This window comes from Oncorhynchus kisutch, linkage group LG11 (genome assembly GCF_002021735.2).
Source record: "Oncorhynchus kisutch isolate 150728-3 linkage group LG11, Okis_V2, whole genome shotgun sequence".
Classification (NCBI taxonomy): Eukaryota; Metazoa; Chordata; class Actinopteri; order Salmoniformes; family Salmonidae; genus Oncorhynchus; species Oncorhynchus kisutch.
The window spans coordinates 66,027,557-66,049,377 of NC_034184.2; the positions used below are offsets into that span (position 1 = coordinate 66,027,557).

General features: G+C 45.0%; 1 protein-coding gene across 1 annotated transcript in view; it reads left to right on the plus strand.

Moving 5' to 3' along the window:
• LOC109899381 (uncharacterized) overlaps positions 1–19,725 on the plus strand; it is a 64,982-nt gene extending 45,257 nt beyond the window's left edge. Inside the window, exons 4-9 of the mRNA XM_031836132.1 lie at positions 3,849–3,976; positions 8,418–8,507; positions 11,933–12,068; positions 12,518–12,651; positions 13,299–13,504; positions 15,707–19,725. Coding sequence (XP_031691992.1) covers positions 3,849–3,976; positions 8,418–8,507; positions 11,933–12,068; positions 12,518–12,651; positions 13,299–13,504; positions 15,707–16,805 — 1,793 coding nt within the window. The 3' untranslated portion in view covers positions 16,806–19,725. The remainder of the gene's footprint in view (positions 1–3,848; positions 3,977–8,417; positions 8,508–11,932; positions 12,069–12,517; positions 12,652–13,298; positions 13,505–15,706) is intronic.
• Positions 19,726–21,821: the final 2,096 nt, after the last annotated feature.

Genomic DNA, 21,821 nt, shown 5'->3' on the forward strand with positions numbered 1-21,821 from the left:
TGTTTCTCTGCAGAAACTACAGCGGAACAAATCCTCTGCCGAAGTAGCTGCCCTCTTCCTTTAGTTAGTCTGTCCTCAAATTCATGCCACATTACCTAAAAAAAGAGAGTTCCGCATATTCGATACATCATAATGAAGAATTAGGTTCCATTACACTGCAGGCTTAACCTTTGCAGAGAGCATTCAGTGCTTGCCAGCATTCATCAATATTTAACAGCTGTTGTTATTATGAAATTCTTTATAGGCTAATGTGGCTTGCCGGCTTGCACGCAAGGGTTTGGCCAGATGCCAGCGCTCTGTCAGGGACCAGAGAGAAGATTGACAGACGGTTAGTTTGCGTGACAACGGGGCTTCGGTCAGCCAGCTCCTACTCTGCCTGTACTGCGGCTCCCTCCCCTCTCCCTCTCTCTTCCTCCCTCTCTTCTCTCTCTCTCTCCCTCCCGCTCTTCTCTCCCTCCCTCCCTCCCTCCCTCGCTTCTCTCTCTCTCTCTCTCTCTCTCTCCCTCCCTCCCTCCCTCGCTTCTCTCTCTCTCTCCCTCCCGCTCTTCTCTCCCTCCCTCCCTCGCTTCTCTCTCTCTCTCTCCCACCTCTCTTCTCTCTCTCTCTCGCTCTCCCTCCCTCGCTCTCCCTCTGGTGTTTCTCGTTCTGCTGTGGATTTCCTGAGCTGCAGAAGGAGGGAGAAAGGGGAGGCAGGAATAGGCAAAAGGGGGTGGCTGTCAGCCACTTGCCTTCCCCTCCCCAACCCCACCACCCCATCGCCTCAAGTGAAGATATGTGTGCTCTCTCTGCGTGCACGCAAGGCCTTTCAGAGGGTAGGGGAACAAAGTGGAGCTCTCAAATTTGACTGGAACTCTTTAAAAGCCCACAGGCTCTGCCAAAAGATGGCACCCCGGTAATATTTACAAGGCTGGGAGCTGAACGCTAGGCCTTCCCAGGGAGCAGCAATAAAAGACTGCACTTCTGTGGAGACTTGACAATACTATATTGACACACAGGGAAAATGCAAGACAGGGCTGTTTTGATTTTTTTTTAAGTCTCGTAATGAATTCACACTTTTTTAGCAATTTGTAATTAATATAGATCTATTGAGTAGACTACTAAAACAGTCATTTTAGGCTTTCCATTCCATTCAACCCAAAAAATGGGGACCAAATTACTCAAGAAATGTGAGTGCTTTTTATTTATTTATGAACTGCACGGGTAGCAATCTCAGAAAGCTTGTGAGAGGATACAGACAATGAGATATGACACTTTCCAGCTTTGCACGCAATACCTATAATTCTACCCTCCCTCCCCTCTTCCCTTCCTTCTGAACCCCAGACTGGTTCTCTCAGTTGCTCATTGCCTTGTGAAACATATCTTTGTGTGCCTATAATGGCTATTACACCAGGAATAAGAGCGTGTCGCATGGTGAACAGATGAATTAATGATTTGATCTTGTGACATGTCACGCCACAGCCTCTATCTCCGCTTCCTCGTTTGGTAGACGGGGGGAAGTGGGTAAGAGAGGGATGTTACACGTAAAGAGGGTGCGTGACGAACCCCACTTTTTCAGCCGCACTTGGCTCCACCCGCAGAAGCTGACCCCCCTTGCATCCCCCAACACACACCCCCATCGTTAGGCAGCATCCACGGTAGCCCAAAGTTTCTGGCGTTGACACCCTGCTTAACACGATCAAGTCAACAGATGCCACCCCCAACACGCACACATCACCACCACCACCGTACTAGTTTGTCCTCTTTTACTCATTAGCAGCCAAAGCCTAGCCTACTCATTGGAGCCTTACCAAAACGAGCATCCTTGTCCCCCCCCCCCTTTCTACTTGAACAAAGCACTGCTCAGGGGAAGCGCTAAGTTGAGATGAGGTGCTGATTGAAGAAAGGCAGGGGAATCTCAGCTTACTGGGCCTGAGGCTGCTGGAGGAGTCCCCGGACATGGATGCCCAAGTATAGTACCCATTTTGAGTACCCTCACTTTCAAAATGTGGGGGGCTGTGAGCACATAGGGCACCTCACCTCCTTCCCAATGTGTCCACTTCACAAGCTGTGTATTTGACTGATGGGTATTAGCCATGCTTTTAGATGATGCACCATATATGACTATATATGAAGGTTTAGGGAACACACCTGTAATGTTCTTGGCTCAACCACAGACTGCTACTGATATTTGAGGGCTGTATTATTTAAAGCAGGGAGAGTAAGAAGGACCACTTATACCCTCATAATTGGGCCTCTAGTGTACATATACTGGCAGTGGTCACCTCACCCTAAACGGAGTGTCTGAATAGAGAGCATATAAACGTTGAATCATTAGGTTTTCTGTTTTCTTTGAGACAACACCAAAACAAGGGTAATGAATAAAGTCACTGTTGGCTGAGGAAGCACAACTCCAATGATTAATCATCCAGTATGTTTGTCTTTCCGGACTCGCATCCTCTCCAAGGCTTTCGTAAGGGCTAGAGTAGAGTGTGAGTGAGTGAGTGTGAGTGAGTGTGTGTGTGTGTGTGTGTGTGTGTGTGTGTGTGTGTGTGTGTGTGTGTGTGTGTGTGTGTGTGTGTGTGTGTGTGTGTGTGTGTGTGTGTGTGTGTGTGTGTGTGTGTGTGTATGTTAGAGAAAAAAACATGGTCATTGAAAAACTCTTGATTCATTACCTGCCCTGGTTTCCACCAGTCAGACTAAACTGAGGTGACTGTAGAATACGAGTGCGTGAGGGGAGAGTAGGTGGTGAAGTAGGTAGAATACGCCTTGTGTATTGAAGCAAAGATTCAACCTGTGGTTAAAAGAGAGAAGGAACATGAACGTATAGTTCTAGCCTTTGTATCATATTATGAATTTAAAAAAAGAGAAAGAACAAAACACAAGTGAGGGTAAAAAGTGGTTCAAATAGCTTGCGTGCCTCGGACGGATTTAAGTGCAGGGAATTTGTCGGAAGTCACGAAAAGTTGCTGCTCGCCGGTGTAGCGCTGTAGAACCAGCGGAGGTGTGGAAAAAACGAGGGAGGGGTTGTGGCTGAGTGGAGCATAGGGAGCGGGTTAAAATGAGTCCTGGGTGTTGGTAGAATACACCGTAAGGTCCTGGCGCTTGCTCCTTCATTGGGACCATGGCCCGGTGAGTGTGCGTGACTGTGTAGGTTTGACAGACCGGCCACTGATCCAATCTGTGTGGAGGAAGGTTGGGGTCAATTCCAGCCAATTCAGGAAGTACACTGAAATTCCAATTCCCTTCAATGCTTTTCAATGAGGAAAATAAGGATTTGGCATTTGGTTTACTTTCTGAATTGACCATGTATACGTTCAACAGCGAGTAAGAAACCAAATAAAATAGGATAGTCTGTGTGTTTTGTCTTTACAATGCAGGATAACAGGAGAGCTCGATGGGTTTAATAGTCTCAGGGAAATGTTAAAAACCAGTGTGTGCACACTGTTTCGTGCCAATCAGTTCAGAAAATGCCATTTTGTGAGGTTTTTCCAAAGTAAAGAGTGAGCCATGTGGTGGAAACGTGTCTGGGGAATCCCGTAAACGTTGCTCTTCTTAAATACCCCATCCTCACTGCTTAATACTTGTATTTAACTGGGAATATGTTGTGTCGGGTTATGCCTAACACATGTTAATGATTTACCTTTCTCCTCTCCCATACAACACAACTGTATGTATCGATGTTGACATGGATTTCCATACTGATAAAGCTAGTTGATAAAAAAATGTTGGGCAAATCGCTTGAATTTGTCCACCACTAACTAAGAACAAGTTAAGGTCAAGTCCCTAGTAATAGAGAATAGACACTTTGTAACTCTTATATTATGTGGGGACTCTCCATTTCTGAGTTTTTCCTATCTCATATTTTCCAGTGACTCATGAGAAGCCGTCCAACAGAAAACATATCAGTCCATCCACCAACCCCCTCCCAGAGCCCAGAAAAGACAGCCTGCCTATGGCTATGGGCAACAGCGTAACAGAGAGTGGGCTCCTTCTGGAGGTAAGCAGCCAAACGTGTATGTGTGTGTAAGTGTGTGTGTGTGTGTTGTCATGGTTAGAGAGTGTACCTGTCACAACAGTGACACAACAGCGAGGGGTGAGGGGCAGGGAAGGGAGGGCTGTTGCCCATGCTCTGACCTTCGCTGGAGCGATCTAATATGGCATGACGGACGTGGGGATGGTGGATAGGGAGGGAATGGATAAGTGCAGTTTAGCTCCAATAGATACCAGATACCAGTTGCCCCCCTGCTGGGTTGCTGACGGGAAACTGACTTTAAAACCCAGAGCCATGGAAATGGGCAGGTTAGCATTTTTCACCATGAATCTTATTCTGGAGGCAGCATTGGTGGTCACTAGCTGGCACAGCCACAGTCATAAAATTGGATTTTAAACCTAACCTTAACCACACTGCTAAACCTAATGCCTAATCCTAACCTTAAATTAAGACCAAAAAGCACATTTTTGTTTTCATGAATTTGTACAATAACCAATTTTGACTGGCCCATCTAGTGGAAATCGCTCAGTTCTGCCTCCAGTGCAAGATTCATGACAATAAATGTTAACTTGCTGAAAATGCACTGAGAGAAATCTCAGTCACTGGTGCTAAAATGAGAGCATAAGAGGAGAGAGGAGGTGCAAGATTGAAGAGTAGTCCTGCAAAATATGAGATGTTGTTAAAGTGTCTGTACCACTGCATTATGAAGTGACTGACTCCATACCAGCCAAACAGGTGCATGGCTGATGAATGTGAACAACAGTATGTTCGTGAGAGGCCCAGCTCAACTGGAGCTAGTCCTGAGCTATAATACACACGTGAACAGTGTGCTCAGATCATTGTTTGTGATTTAATTAGGCATTCAATGTGCTAATTAGTGTTTATTAAACAAAGGGTTATAACACTATTCCTGACCCCCCCCCCCCCCACACACACACACACAGAGAGAGAAGAGCCCAGTGAGGCTTCAGTTAAAGTGTCGGGCTGTCACAACACAGGTTATAAACAGAGTCGATTGACTGTGGCAATAATGTGTCGCCTTTCATTGCGTGACTCCAGAAATGACTAGCTTCACGGTGGTTGCCGTTGCTGTGGCGACGGGCTCCCCTGGGGCAGCGAGAGGATGCCAGTGAGTTTCCCCTCTCTCTCCCTGCCGGCTGCCGCAGATGACTCAAAACACTAGGAACAGCTCTTTTTCACCGTGACCCTGGCACTGTTGCTTTGATCTCACGGTGACAATGTGAGAGAGGAGGAAACCTATCAAATGTGTGGAAACAAAGGCATGTCACCCCTCCACCCCCCTCCCTCTCTCTCTCTCTCTCTCTCCCTCAGCGCAGTCCTCTGCCGTGTCCAAATGTAGTGAGCGTATTTTTGGTAATGCGTGCAAACTGCCTCTTAAGAGTTGTAAGTCAAAGCTTTTAACCTTCCACCTCGTTTATAGGACCCATGAGGGTCTTTCGACTTTGAATTTGAAATGTTTTCTTGTCCAGGCCAGGAGCAGGTGCAAGTTTCCATTACTTAATGCTATCGGAATTCCATGAACCGGGAGAAAAATAAATGCTGGGAAGCAGTGATTTTAAAATGCTCCCCTTCTCGCTTTGTGAAAACAAATGGTAGAGAGAAAGAGAGAGAATTCCAACCAGGGGATAGTATTGATAGTGTGATTCAGTGGCATCTGGCTAAGAGAGAACATATCATATCTGAGGGGTTGGCTAGAGTGCTGCAGCATCGTGAACACAGTGACAGCTCTGTCTACGAACCATCTTGGTGTGTAATGTATTATGAATTCATTAACCAGCACGTATGTATTGGACTGTTATAGTGCTATGAATTCTTTTAGCAAGTCCTATTGAGCACCGGTGAAACCACATTAGGAATCAAAGAAAGTGATACCAGATCTACATCTTCATTGTGAATTGTAATAAACATTTACTAATACACAAACCATTTCCTATATCCAGTATCATCCCCCTACCCCCCTCCCCCACCCACCCACATACACCTGCGTCAAAGAACGATAATAGATTTCGTGCCGGAATGCCAGAGTAGCTTATCACGCACAGGCCTGCTGTTTTTGCTGAGCAGTGCTTGGTTACACCATGCTTGGCTGCTGGGGGAAGGGGAGTGCATTTACTAGGTCAGCAACCCCCCTGACTGTTGCAGGAGTGTGCAGTTTAAACCTGTCAAACACTGTCTTCATCCACAATGCTACACACAGAGGGGAGCCTCTATCTATCTATCTATCTATCTATCTACACACACACACACACACACACACACACACACACACACACACACACACGCGCGCGCGCACACAGCACACAGCACACTCATGCACACAAACTTAAGAGATCCATGCACGTAAACATGCAAGTACGCATACACACGTCTCAGAGCTGTACCTGTATACATTAGTGCATTAGCAGTGAGCGTATAAACAGGGGATTAAATGGCATGCCAGTGAAGTGAGCTCACCATATAAGGATCTGGGAAGGCTCAGTAGTGATAGAGAGACATGTCATACATCAGTTGGCAATTACCAGGGTGGGTTTTCTTTGTGTCTCCCTGTAATCTATGAACATGGTTTTGTTATTGTTTTCAACCTGGGGCGTGGAGGATCAGTAGTGAATTTAATTTAATAAACTTTATTATATTTAAAGTGATACTTCGGGATGTTGTCAAGGAAGCGGCAGGGTAGCCTAGTGGTTAGAGCGTTGGACTCAGAGCGTTGGACTAGTAACCGGAAGGTTGCAAGTTCAAACCCCCGAGCTGACAAGGTACAAATCTGTTGTTCTGCCCCTGAACAGGCAGTTAACCCACTGTTCCTAGGCCGTCATTGAAAATAAGAATTTGTTCTTAACTGACTTGCCTGGTTAAATAAAGGTAAAATAAATTTAAAAAATAAAGCATTTTATCTACTTCCAGAGTCAGATTAACTAATGGATACCATTTTTATGTCTCTGCATCCAGTATGAAGGAAGTTAGAGATAGTTTTGTGAGCCAATGCTAACTAGCATTAGCTCAATTACTGGAAGTCTGTGGTATCTACTAGCGTATTAGCAGTTACCGTAGACTACCGGTCATTGTGATAGCGCTTGTTTGCAATTGCACTAACGCTAGTTAGCAACTTCCTTTAAACTGCACGCTGAGATATAAAAATGGTGTCCACGAGTTCATCTGAATCTGAAGAAGTAGGTAAAAGGGCTTTATTGCCAAAGTCCTTTAAGTAATTGCAATGGTTTTTGTGGTCAACATATTTATCTACACACAAAATCAAACACAAGGTCAAATTGTTGTATCGTCAAATTAGAAAAAGTTTACATTGACACAGGTGTCAAGGGTGTTAGTAGGTTAAGGTAGAAGCTACATTATTTAAGATACATTTCTTGCATTGTCTCATAGATCTTCTCTTTCTTGTTCTTTGTCGTCATCCAGACGTTCCCCTTCTAAATGAGTTAATTGATCCGTAGTCCTAATGCATCATGCAAGTCATCACAACTCATTCACTAAGATAATGTGACGGACATTTTGAAGTTACACCACCAGACACACGGCCCTGGGATTAGCTTTTCAGTAAAGCGGTTAAATATGTCTGTCACTCAAAATGAGGGAGCACTGGGGAATTAGGACATGAGCCAAATAATGGTGAGAAAGAAGTTGACAAAGAACAGAAGCCTATTGAAGTCTGAGGCGTGTTGTAAGTCTGAGGTTGAGGAAACAGAAGGACCAGTGGCTGTGTATGTTGTGTTCTGCCACTCTCTGTATGAACGGGGCAGCCTCAGAGGGCAAACATAAACCTCAGCCCACAGACAGCTACCACACCAGACCAGACCAGACCACCCCTTATCCATCATGGAATGTACACACACACACCCCAAACATACATCAGCATTGAAAATAGATCAATACATAGCCAAACAGCAGCAGTAGTAGTCCCAGTGCTAGCCTGTGTTAGCCAGGACTGGAGCAGTGTAGCAGCCTGGGCTGACCTGGTGTTGCTCACAGTAAACTGGAGGTGACAGGTTCTGGCAGGAGCACAGCGCCAGTCACGCGATCGCCGGAGACTTGGACCCAGTACAAACACTGGGAAGTTCATAAATTACAGTTTGGGGAACCGACTCCTCCGCTTCCACCGCCCTCCCTCCCACCTCAGTTGTGGACAGCCTGTTGTGAATGAGCTGTATGAATCCCATTTAATGAATACTTTCAAAATGAGGGCAGTCGATTGAAAAACCTCTGTGATGGAGTTGCTCGGTGTTGTCATCGTTTGGGTGTTCCTTGGGAGGGCTTTTGGAAGACAAACACAGTCAGGAAATGTAAAAACTCACCCTCATATCTGTGATATTAAATTGCCAATAACCCAAACGAGATGAGCCAAGCTCCAAAGCCAAGTGCCGCTATCAGGATTCATGCAAACTAACCTTCGTCTCTCTTTTTCCCCCTCTAGTCCCTGACTGGCTTTGCGCTGGTGGTGAGCAGCGATGGAATGGTCTTCTATGCCTCCTCCACCATCGTTGACTACTTGGGCTTCCATCAGGTACGTCTCATTGTTAAGATTTTTTAAATTCATTGAATATATTTTCTATGGTCTTCCAGGGCATGTTGGTAACAGATAACAGACGTTAATTTAAAGGTATTTCTGCTGACATTTACCAGGCTAACTGGAGTAGCGGGACTGTGTATGTACTCTGCACATTGAGAGAGCCCCAAGAAAGTTGTGAGTTGAGACAGGGGCCATGGCCTGGTAGAAACTGTTGTCCCAATGGGAGCCGGCCGCAGCAGCAGACACATAAAGGAGATACAGTCACAACAGTTCAAAATGTTGAGGTGTCAGTCAAAGGCCTAGTTTACCCTGCCACTGTCTCTTGGCTTTCCATCCCCTGACCTCTCTTAACCTCTCTCTTCCCTTCTCTTTGCCCCATCTCTCCATCCCCTGACCTCTCTTAGCCTCTCTCTTCCCTTCTCTTTGCCCCATCTCTCCATCCCTCTCTATGTTGGTCTGTTACATTATTTGGTGGGGTGTAAAGAACTCCCTGAACCCTTCACCAGAGGGAAGAGGTGACAGGGAGGTCAGCTCAGCAGCACCACAGGCTCTTCAGAGAGAGAGAGAGAGAGAAAGGTTCTGAGGCGGTCAGGAGGTAGTGACCGGGACGGGCAGGCATAAGACGAGGCGAACTCCAGCTTCTCCGACTTCCTCTGCGACGTTAATTATTGATGTTATCAACTGGGTATGCCTGTCCTCCCCTACTTAAATCATTTCCCCTCACAGTCATGGATAAAGTGCTTTAACACTATTAGCAGCGCCCCCAGCTCCCCAGACAAGGCAGCCATTTGAGCGCGGGAGATTATTCTGCAAGAGTGCCTGCACTTGCCTTACAAGGAGTCGGGTGCAATAACAGCGTCATTCAAATGGAATGAAAACTGAAGTGGTCTGAAAGTGGTGCCTTGCTGCGTGCCAGAGACTTTAGCCGCATGTCACTCTTGAGCTGTGAGTGCTCGATTCATGACACAACAGCGTTTACAGACAAAATCAAACCTCTGTCCGTTTCAAATGGCTTTGTGTCATTGTCCCTAAATTCTGTAGAGGATTGGGGAAGATGAAAATTATATTTCACAAATTATATTTCACAAGTGGTGTGAAAAATAAGGTTGCTGTGACAGTGTTTAGTCCTGACATTTAGTGTCAGTGCCACCTACAGAAGGATGTTGCATGGTCTGACATAGAACTGTGTTAGAAAAACATCCAACACAGAAGTTTTACATTTCACAGTAGCACATAAGTTGTCCTAACCAACACACACACTTGTGACTATAGATCACTCAGTATAGATAATTGTTTTCCTTTTAAAAAACATTAAATTAATCCTTTAAAAGGTGTGTAAGTCTGCTCAATTTTCTAATACAGAACAAACTTAAACTCATAATATGACCAAAAGTATGTGGACTCCTGCTCGTCGAATGTCTCATTCCAAAATCATGGGCATTAATATGGAGTTGGTCCCCCCTTTGCTGCTTTCTCTTGGCATGCGCCAAACCCAGATTCGTCCGTCGGACTGCCTGATGGTGAAGTGTGATTCATCACTCCATTCATTCCACTGCTCCAGAGTCCAATGGTGGCGAACTTTACACCACTCCAGCCGACGCTTGGCATTGCACATGGTGATCTTAGGCTTGTGTGTGGCTGCTCGGCCATGGGAACCCATTTCATGAATCTCCCAACAAACAGTTATTGTGCTGACGTTGCTCGCAGAGGCAGTTTGGAACTCGGTAGTGAGTGTTGCAAACAAGGACAGACAATTTTCACCCGCTACGTGCTTCAACACTCCCATTCTGTGAGCTTGTGTGGCCTACCATTTAGCCTCAGCCATTGCTGCTCCTAGACGTTTCCCTCACACGTTTTTTTTTCTTCTTCCCTCACACTTCTCAATAACAGCACTTACAGTTGACCGGGGCCCCTCTAGCAGGGCAGAAATTTGACGAACGGACTTGTTGGGAAGGTTCCATCCTATGACGGTGTCACGTTGAAAGTCACTGAGTTCTTCAGTAAGGCCATTCTACTGCCAATGTTTGTCTATGGAGATTGCATGGCGGTGTGCTAGATTTTTAGATACCTGTCAGCAACAGGTGTGGCTGAAATAACCAAATATGCTAATTTGAAGAGGTGTCCACATACTTTTGTATATAGAGTGTATATCATACATGTACACAAAGAGATACTATAGTTGAATATTTAATTCATGGCTTCTAACTGTCAAGTTGGGTGTGATTGTGAGAAAGCTCTGATAATACCACTTAAACCTTGACAAAACATTCCAGGCATCCATAATTAAGAAGCCATAAAGAAGACAGACACACTAATAGGCAGCACTGAAGACAAATATAGGACTGTTTTTAGGGACGACACCACAAGAAAGCACTGAAATGGTGCAAAAACAGCATTGTCGCTTTGATCCTATTTGTTCCGTTGTAATTACGCGTTTGAAGATCAAGACGCGAGGGCCAGGGAAAATATCACTTATTCTTTTTTTACGAGAGAATCTCACACAATAGACACCCGATCTGTCTGCCGGTGGGAACTGTGGCGGCGCTTGCCATGTGCTTCGGTGGGAGGAATTGTTTTGCAAGGCAAATGTTCAAAAAAGCTTGCGTGCCTCCAATGTGGAAATTATGGGGGGAAGGTTGAATATTTCAGTGGGGATCTGTCATTTCCCTGACAGAAAGCACAGCTATTGCTGGAAAGAAAGAGGCATTACAAATGCGGGCTGGGTTGGGTTGTAGGGGGTTTTCAGCAGGGCTGGGCTGGGCTGCTCTTCAGGAGCTGGTGTCACGCGATGTTTGACAAACAGGACTTGCCCTCGCTGGCCCCGTGGCTCAGTGACATCGGAGAGCCACTGTAAATGTTGCCCGTTGTGTAGTTTAGGGGAAGAATTCCTTGTGGAATTTCAGCAGCAGCACACAAAATTGTTTTAACATTTTGGCAACAACAACCAGCTGATCTCAGAGAATCTTCCAGTAAATATGCCACTTTTTCAGAGCTGTTGGGGATATTGCTCTGAATACATGATTTAGCTCAAGTTGTGTAAAGTCATTCACTGTAATGTCATACTTTAGTCATTCAAACAGTCACATTCTTTAATCAAAGCCTAATATATATTTTTTTTATTCCAAGTTATTCATAAGTTATTCCAACCACAAAATGTCCTGTGAAACTCTTACAAAATCACACCAATCCAAATCTGAGCAACAGACAGACAGATTAGCAGCCCGTTAGCCAGACCCATAACAGAACTATTTGGGTCTTTTGGTGTCACCTCCAGAACCCTCTGCGTGTGAGGCCGTTGGGCCAATCCAGTGAACCATGGCAGAGGTTAAGTGTCGAGGTCTCTGGGTTATGGATGGGAGTAATGGCTAACAGTTCTGGGGCCTTCATGTGTAATTGTCTCGATCTCTCCCTCCATCCAGACGGACGTGATGCACCAGAACGTCTTTGATTATATCCATGTAGATGACCGGCAGGAGTTCAGAAGACAACTCCACTGGGCCATGAACCCCAGCCAGCACGGCTCATCCCAGGACCACCATTCAGCCACAGAAACTGGTGTGTATATAATTACCAGGAACAGTATGGGTAGGAAAGGTCACAGGGTTTTAGTGGAGGGAGGCCCTCTGCCTAGCAACAGTGGGAGTGAGCGAGCAGAAATGAGGAGCACTGATTCAGCAAACAGCAAGACTGGACTGTTAACTGTGCTGTTAACTCTATTCACATCCACTAACCAGACTGTGATTAATGGTCAATGTATGGGCGGAAAGTCCCAGACTATGCTCGATTATGTCAGATAGGCCTTCGTATTTCTCACAAACACACCTCATTCCAATGCCACCTCTCCACCACAGGGATAAGGTGTGTGTGAGAAGTATGAAGGCCCATCTCTAACACAATAGACTCTGCAATTGTTTACCAACACTGTAAGTCTTTTAAAGCTTGTCTACCGTAAGAAACTGGAAAAAACGGCAATACAGTGAATGTTCGTTTATTTGTTTTTATAGGAGAAGACTTTGTGGTGAGCAGCCTGTTCCATTCTCAGGAGGCGGGGGGAGTTGCTCCTGAGTTCTCTTCCTTCCTCAACCGCTGTTTCATCTCCCGTGTACGCTGCCTGCTGGACAGCACCTCTGGATTTTTGGTGAGTGGACAAACCCATCCAGAGAACCCACCCAGCAATGATGCCTCTAATGCGAACTGATGGGGATGTACTTACCAAAGAAAGATCTTCCATTTGGTGTCATGTTTGCTGAAATTGTAGCTTGAGTGTAGGTATACATAGAATGTTCCCATATCCCGGACATAGCAGGCCAGAAGATTTGGTGCTTGGACACAGATGTATTTACTATTTACAGCCATTGGTCCACCTTCCATAGTTCTGACCAGAGTGGTTTGGCGGTTTGGATCCGTCAATGGAAACGGATGGGGCTTGAAGTTGGCCTTGATTTGAACACTGTAGGGAAGGTCAACAGAGATCCTCCTGTCAACGGGTCCATTTCGATGGCAGGCATAGACAGCTTTGGTCGTTCTGTTATTTCTCTAGGCTGTTGTGATTGAATAAACTTGGCTTGCATCATTTTATCTTCATTACCAGAAGTGCTGAGATCAGACAAGTTGTCAGCCATAATTCATTAATAGCATACCATAATAGTGCTTCAAATTTTAGTGTCCTAAATAGCATCTGGCAAACAACAAGTTCTCGACAAGAATATGCTCTTTATACCTATTTTGGGTGCTAAACACTCCACCTCAAAGTGTGTACGCTCTAACCTTGTCTCCCTCTGTTAGACCATGCAGTTCCAGGGGCGGCTGAAGTTCCTCCAGGGACAGAAGAAGAAGTCGGGTTCGGGGGCCCTGCTACCCCCCCAGCTGGCCCTGTTCTGTGTGGCTGTGCCTCTTCTGCTGCCCTCCATCACAGAGATGAAGATGAAGGGCATGATGATGAGGGGCAAGCAGAAGAGTGGAGGGGGCATCATCCCTGCACTAGATCATGGGTAAGGACGGAAGGACACAGCTAGACTCTGACATCATCATATAGGCTTACACTGACTATACTTGTAAATGTACTCACTTTCTAGGCTTCAAGTGATATTATTTCACTCCCATTTTTTATTGATGATCAGGGCTATGTCATGCCCTATAAGGTTACTACTAACTTAAAGGTTTACTGATGGGAGATGGAACTCCTTGGAGCATGGATCAGTCAATCTAGTTTTGCCTTATCTGCAGACCAACCATTCTCAGACCATTCTTTAATTTCTTTGAACAGCAACTTCAGTGTGGTCCGAATAGTTAGATTTGGGACAGAGTTGGCACAGTCCAAGTGTTTGGAGTGAGAAAGGTGCAAGGTCAGCCAATGAGCCAGGCTAAGCTAGGCCCAGCACATTAAACGGACAGATCTGGGTCACCAAGGGCAAAGGCTGCCTTGCTAACCAAGTATTGGGCACAACCCCCTGTTCGCCTAGACCAATCAGAAACGACCTGTGACATCAAGAACAATAGCTTCACACAGAAGCTGGCTTCTTTCTCTTTCCACCCCCTCAAACACAAACACCACACAAACACGCACACACACTAAAATTAGCTTTGGATGGCTCACAATACTCAATTAAGACAACAAATGGATTTTCTGTTTTTGAACATGGGCCTGTGCTTCATGGATCATTAGGGAGGAAACCTGGATTTGAGGGTAAAAGTTGAGTTGGAGGGCACACTCAGTAGTAGTCAGCTAGGGCCCTACCACCCCCTCTTGTGTTCATTATGAATAATGTGTAATATCTCCCAAATAGTATCCTCTTTTCACTCTCCAACAGAGGTGGTTCTACCATAGAACCATGATGTTTCATGACGCAACGCTTGTTCAGAGTATAAGTCCAGTACACATTACTTAAGCGTTAGGGATTTGACCGACTCTGATACTAAGTTATCCTGATGTAAGACACAAGTCTGCACACTTTATAAACCTGAAGCATACCTTGGCAAGAGGGGGCAATCCTTGCTTCTGAGGGGAATCGACGATCATACGTCAAAAGAGCTTCCCATTAATTCCAGTTAAAGCTGTTATGAAGCGACCTCAGTGTCTCCTCCACGACCTTGGTCTCCTCCACGACCTCAGTGTCTCCTCCACGACCTCAGTGTCTCCTCCACGACCTCAGTGTCTCCTCCACGACCTCAGTGTCTCCTCCACGACCTTGGTCTCCTCCACGACCTCAGTGTCTCCTCCACGTCCTCGGTCTCCTCCACGACCTCAGTGTCTCCACAGTCCATGGTTATTTTACCCTCCGCCAAAAACCAGCTAAATGACAGAATTGAATGATGAGTTGAGGGAGAGCGACAGAGAAGGAGAGATATTGTTTGTGGTGTTGAAAAATGACAGAATGGGTCATGCTCTCACCAGCAGAGTTCACTAAAGAGACATTCAATAGGTTTTGGTCTCTGTAGGCCTAGCCTCAACATGATGCACAGACTTTAGCCCAGAAAGTGTCATTGAACCACAGTCGGGGTCTTAAGAACTCAACATGTATCTATTTATCGCTGAGGGCATTGAAATACAATTTGTAGGGAAGGGAAGAAAGATAACGTAGTTCTCTAGGCTAACTGATCCCCAGCTTTGGCAGGGAGTTATATAATCTGCCTGCCTGTGTTTAGATCCTGGAAAAGATTAAATCATTCCCAGAAATAAATATGGCTTCGTTTTTGTTATTCTGAGAATTCGATGTCAATGTTGTTGTTGACTTGATTATTTGAACGGACAAAATGGATAGCTGAAAGGACATGAGAAATATACGATTATTATAATCCACACACACTGTTCTGATGAGACAGGATAAAGCGGGAGAATTGTATTCCTCTCTTGTTGACATAGCAAAAAAGTGTCTTGTTCCCTATACGATCATCTATCTCGTATTGATGTTTATATTACTGTGTATATAGTGATGTGTTTAGTGATGTGTATAGTGTATATTGATGTATGTTGATGTGTATGCATGACTCTCTGTCGAAATAAATGTTGCATGAATATAAATAAACACAATTCTTTGTACTGTAATGAACAGGAGGGATGATCTGTAGAAGTAATCAGATCATTACAACTCTGACCTAAAACAGTTGGGGCTGCAAAAATGGTTTGATTTTAGATCTAATATATGACCATTATCTCCCTACCTCTCTTCCTCCCCTCTTCCTCCATGTTGCAGTGAGAGAGAGGAGCACTTCAGGAGGCACTCTGGCAGTGTGGCGATGGTGGATGGCGGGGACCCGCTGCTCCTCAACTGCACCAGCCCCGGGGGGTCCCAGCAGCGCCTCAAGTACAAGTCAGAGGGGGGCTACTACGGCCAGGATGAGCCCCTCAACTACTGCAAGACCTCTATGGGCGGCGTCCCCCACCACAAAGGCCCAGGCCCGGACTCCCCGTGGCCCATGCGGCCTGCCTCAGGGACCGTCCGGGCTGGGCAGAGTGGCGGCTACATCCCCTCGAATCGACTCGGGAAGGCGGGCCACTACGGTAAGCCCTACCGCATGTCCCCCAGCATGTGTCATGGAGGAGGGCGAGGTGGTGAGGTCTACGTGCCCAAGATGTATGGGAGCCTCCAGACCCCTGACGGCTCGGACCCCTACTGCTTGGGAGAGGCGGTGAAGAGCGAGAATGGCTACGGCGAGTGCTACGATGGCCGCCTGCTGCCTGAGATGCCCATCAAGGTGGAGCAGGACTCTGACTCGGAGAACGGCTGTGACGCCTATGGCCGTCCGTGGACGTGCCGGGAGCCCGTGGACCGTCGCTACGGCAACGGCTACGGCGACAACAACAGCCTTCAGATGAAGTCGGAGGCGGACTACTACGAGCAGTACTCGCCGTGCCAGCGGGGCAAGGCGGGTATCAGCCCCATCAGCCCACCCTACAACAACGGCCACTTCCAGAACTATAATAATGTGGGGGGCGGCAGGCCCTTGAAGAGTGTGATTAACAAGGACCTGTCCCAGTTCAGTCCCCAGAGGCTGTCCCACTCAGACCCCCTCTGTAGCAGCCAGAGCATCAACTGCATGGACGTATATGCAAGCGGCCCTGTGGAGCACAACAAGGGCTACATGCAGCAGGACTACAAGCAGGGCTATGAGTTCAAAGGTCACGGACTGCTCCATGCCATAAAGCGGGAACCCATGGACTCACCCCCGTGGTCGGACGGCAGCAGCAACGACATGAGTCACGCCATGGGGCACTCTCAGAGGAACGTTATGCCACACTGTGTCATGAACGCTGGGCAGCACAAAGCCAACCCCTATGTTTATATGCAATAGATATACATCCATCCCACACTTCCTCATTCACCAGCATAATACATTGGCAGAAGACATTCAGGATATGGCTCAGGTTTAAAGACTAAGTGTTGAGACAATCAAAGAAAGGTATGGGGGGGATCCTGCCCCTGGATTTTGTTTTGATGAATGGAAGAAATTGTAGTTATTATCCGAAGCACTTTTGATGTAGTGATGCAAATTTTCTAGTCACATTTCTGTTTGTGTTTTGTGTTGTCTCCATCTGACTTCTCTGGTAGGCTGTTTAAAAATGTGATGGTAAACTGTATAAAATGTACACATTCGTGATGGGTGATACAGGATTATGTTACAGTGAGTGTATGTAAATATTTGTCCTCAAGAAATTATTTCCTGTCTAGAAGGTTTACCCAAAGAGGGTTGTGCATGCTCTTTTTAGTCAGGTTTTGTAAATCAATTGAAGGATCATTTGAATATGGTACGCATCAGTCTGAATACACTATATACACACAAAAGTATGTGGACACCCCTTCGAAATTTGTGGATTTGGATATTTCAGCCACACCCGTTGCTGACAGGTGTATAAAATCGAGCACACAGCCATGCAATCTCCATAGACAAACTTTGGCAGTAGAATGGCCGTACTGAAGGGCTCCGTGACTTTCAATGTTGCACCGTCATAGGGTGCCACCTTTCTAATAAGTCAGTTCGTCCAATTTCTGCCCTGCTAGAGAAACTTCATAACAACAGCACTTACAGTTGATCAGAGCAGCACTAGCAGGGCAGAAATTTGACGAGGAAGAGAAGTAGGGAGATAATGGTCATATATTAGATCTCAAATCAAACAATTTTTGCAGCCCCAACTGTTTTAGGTCAGAGTTGTAATCTACAGATGATCCCTCCAGATGATCCATCCTGTTCATTACAGTACAAAGAATTGTGTTTATTTTATTTATGTTCATTCAACCTTTATTTCGACAGGGAGTCTAGCGAAATGTTAAGCCACACAAGCTCACAGAACGGGACCACCAGGTGCTGAAGTGGGTAGAGCGTAAAAATCGTCTGTCCTCGGTTGCAACACTCACTACCGAGTTCCAAACTGCCTCTGGAAGCAACGTCAGCACAAGAACTGTTCATGGCCGAGCAGCTGCACACAAGCCTAGGATCACCATGTGCAATGCCAAGTGTTAGCTGGAGTGGTGTAAAGCTCGCCGCCATTGGACTCAGTGGAAATGCCTTATCTGGAGTTTTGAATCACGCTTTACCATGTAGCAGTCCGGAGGACGAATCTGTGTTTGGCAGATGCCAGGATAACGCTACCTGCCCCAATGCATAGTTCCAACTGTAATGTTTGGTGGAGGAGGAAGAATGGTCTGTGGCTGTTTTTCATGGTTTGGGCTAGTCCCCTTACTTCCAGTAAAGGGAAATCTTAACGCTTTAGCATACAATGACATCCTAAACGATTCTGTGCTTCCAACTTTGTGGAAACAGTTTGGGGCAGGCCCTTTCCTGTTTCAGCATGATAATGCCCCCATGCACAAAGCGAGGTCTATACAGAAATGGTTTGTCGAGATCGGTGTGGAAGAACTTGCCTGCACAAAGCCCTAACCTCAACCCCATTCAACACCTTTGGGATGAATTGTAACACCGCCTGCGAGCCAGGCCTAATCGCCCAACTTCAGTGCCCAACCTCACTAATGCTCTAGTGGCTGAATGGATTCAAGTCCCGGCAGCAACATCAACTCTATATTAATGCCAATGAATTTGGAATGAGATGGTCAATGAGCAGGTGTCCACATACTTTTGGTCATGAAGTGTTTCTTTTTTTAAACTTTATTTAACTAGGTAAATTAGTTAAGAACAAATTCTTATTTTCAATGACGGCCTAGGAACAGTGGGTTAACTGCCTTGTTTAGGGCAGAACGACAGATTTGTACCTTGTCAGCTTGGGGATTCGATCCTGCAACCTTTCGGTTACCAGTCCAACACTCTAACCACTAGTTTACCTGCCGCCCCAGTGTATGTGTGTGTTTGAGTGTGTGTGTCCAGTGTGTCCAGTTTTGCAAGAAAGGGAATTTATTGCATGGTTTTCAAATCTTTGATTTAATCCTATTCTTATATGTCTATGCACACAACTCAATCAGCTCTAGTCACTATTGTAGAGAAAGATAATGTATTGATCTCTATGGTCACTATTGCCTGTTAGGTTTCATTGTTATTACTACAAAATACTGACATCATTCTCCTCCAGTCCCACCCTGACAAGACACACAAGTTACTGAATGTTGTGTAAATTGGCAGTTCATTGACCTATCATTCAAACTACTAAACAGAGGTTAAAACACGGTCACACTCATGTAAAGTAATCCCAGAAGGAACTGTGTTCAAAACTGTTTAAGTTGCTTTCCATGCATGCTCTTATGAATTATGAACAAAATCATGTTGCTCTGCTCAACACAAAACAAAACACGTCAACTTCAGTCTCCACAGTACAACTTTGTCTTTGACAAAGTCAAAACAAATTATGTTTTCTTTCAATATTTCACACATGAAGCTACTGTAAAGATTTTGATGCACTACTGGGACTGACTCATCATCCATTCAATACCTACCTAGACATGATGTCGAGTTGACATGCACATTGTAAATAGCTTCACCTTTGAGATTTAAAATGACTTTTATTTTTGTGTTAAATTCAGTAAATGTCCAATGATTCATATTTATTGTCTAGCCAGAATTGTATATTTAAATCGAGACATCTGGGGGCTTTGCGCTGTTTCACGAAGGACAATAAAATGCATTTTTTGATAAAACAAGTAAATACACAATTAAGATCTCTGGCTAACTTCGTAGCTGCAAGGCAGCAAGTATGTATTTGTGGCAAGTTGTTATTTTTCAGTGTTTTTCAAAAACAAGAATTACCTAATAAAAGATCATTCTTAAAGTGATGCTCCAGAACCTTTCTGTACTAGTTCATCCAATTGTGTACTACATCATCCATTCCCTATGATAAGTTACATCCTGCAAAACAAAACAATATATATATATATATATATATCTTTGCAATTCATATGATATGTCACGAATCCAATTCATACAGTATGTTACATATTTGTTGTGCTTGAGATCCCGGACTGCATATTTAAGGAAGACAGAATACCGGTTCCTCTTTTCCTGTTGTCAAACCAAAACATATTGCGTATTATGGCAATATATTGTGCACAATTAATGAAAACACATTTTTTAAAACAGAAATCATGGTAACAAGGTTTGCAAAGGCTCTCTTTAGATGACATGGCTGTCTTTTAACTCAAAAAGGACATTGCAACCTTTTGCCAGCAGTTTATTATCATGCTATTGTTTATTGGCATTAATAGCTAGCTCTTTAGTGCCATATTTCAAACTGCAGTCTTATTGTCTTTCTCCATTAGAAATAGATGAGAGGAAAAACAGATATGCAGGAGCACTGCCCACTTTATGATGAATGCGGTGTAAATGCTACGTGACAGTTCCTTTGCACGACTAGGAGAATGGAACACGGACCACTTACCACAGTCTGGGAAGAGCTGGAAACAGGGGAAATACTGTACCTTCCTATATTAAGTCAAAACCGTTAATGTCATGACACATTGTAGTAAATTATATGATATAGGGAGCCAGGCAAGTGGAGGAGGGTTCTCACTGCTCGGAATGAGGCAAGAACCTTGATTAACCTTATGATTCAAAAGACCAAAAACATAACAAAACTCTGACATGTACTGTATATTTCAACACCACACCTTTGAGCAGATACAAGTAACAACATGATAATGGATAGATGGGATCCCTCCGTGTGCGTGTCCAAAACAGGCTAGCAAATCTGTCACTTTTGATTTACAGTATCCTAATCAGTGATGTCAATTAACAACCATTAGCTTAGTCATTCTCACTGACTATCTGCAGTGCAATCACACCAGTGGAAAGATCACAAGGGCCCCCAATTATATACGTTTGACATGTAGTTCAGGACGGGCCAGAGCTCAACACCTTTGCTGTACCGAGCCTCAGATCAATGCTAAAAACGAACCAGATATATATATAACTGACTCAGTGCCATGTGGTAGACCTAATGAGCTTGGATAGGATAGCGATGACCCTTGGTCTCATCGTCTGTACACAACTCATTTACCTACTTTGTAACTGTGCAATACAACTCATATTTTACTTGTCGCTATGTGAAATACAGGACAAAGTCTGAATTGAAGATCCAATAAAAAGCTGGATATGACAGCACCAGACACAGTAGACTGGGTACTTTACAAAATGGTCATGTGATGCTATGATTGACCCTAAGCCGACTAGCCAGCTGGAGGGCTGTCCTCATTGGTTTAGGAGGAAAACCAATCCTCAGAAGAGGATTACCTTCTTCCTTCCATCTTGCTATATCTGCGCCCTAATTCCCCCATAACAACCTTGTGTGTCCTACAAGGGCCATTACATTCCACGTCAAAAGTCAAAGAGGGATAGAAGGATAAGCGCTCGTGCAGGTCTGCAGTCACGTGTTATTTTAGCAGAATATGTTGGTGTAGTGGGAGAATGAGAGAGGGTGATACTCTCGTGTAGCGACTTGCAGGCGCCGACGCCCAGCGTAATGAGTCAATCTCAATTTATTGTATGAATGGCTGACCATATGTCGGCTATCACAAGACTCAAACACACGTTTGCGGTGGCAATCTTCAGGGCGGGGCATTTTGGAATATCGACTTGGAAGAACATAGATACAATCCACTATTAATATTTATGATGAATGTCAACGTCACATTTTGCTAGCTATTCAAAAGACAATTTGAAGTCAAATTTGCTCTCATTCAGTGCTGTATAGTCATACATAGAGTTACATGTTTTTTTGATGTTGTGGCTAATGTCATTCTCTCTTAGGAAAACACACCCTAAACTCAGAAAGTGCAGAATACTGCTTTCCTAAACTCATGTAACCCAACATTGCAAGCTCTGATATTGCTCAAATTTGGAACTCAAGTAGTCAGTTGTCAGCCCTACATA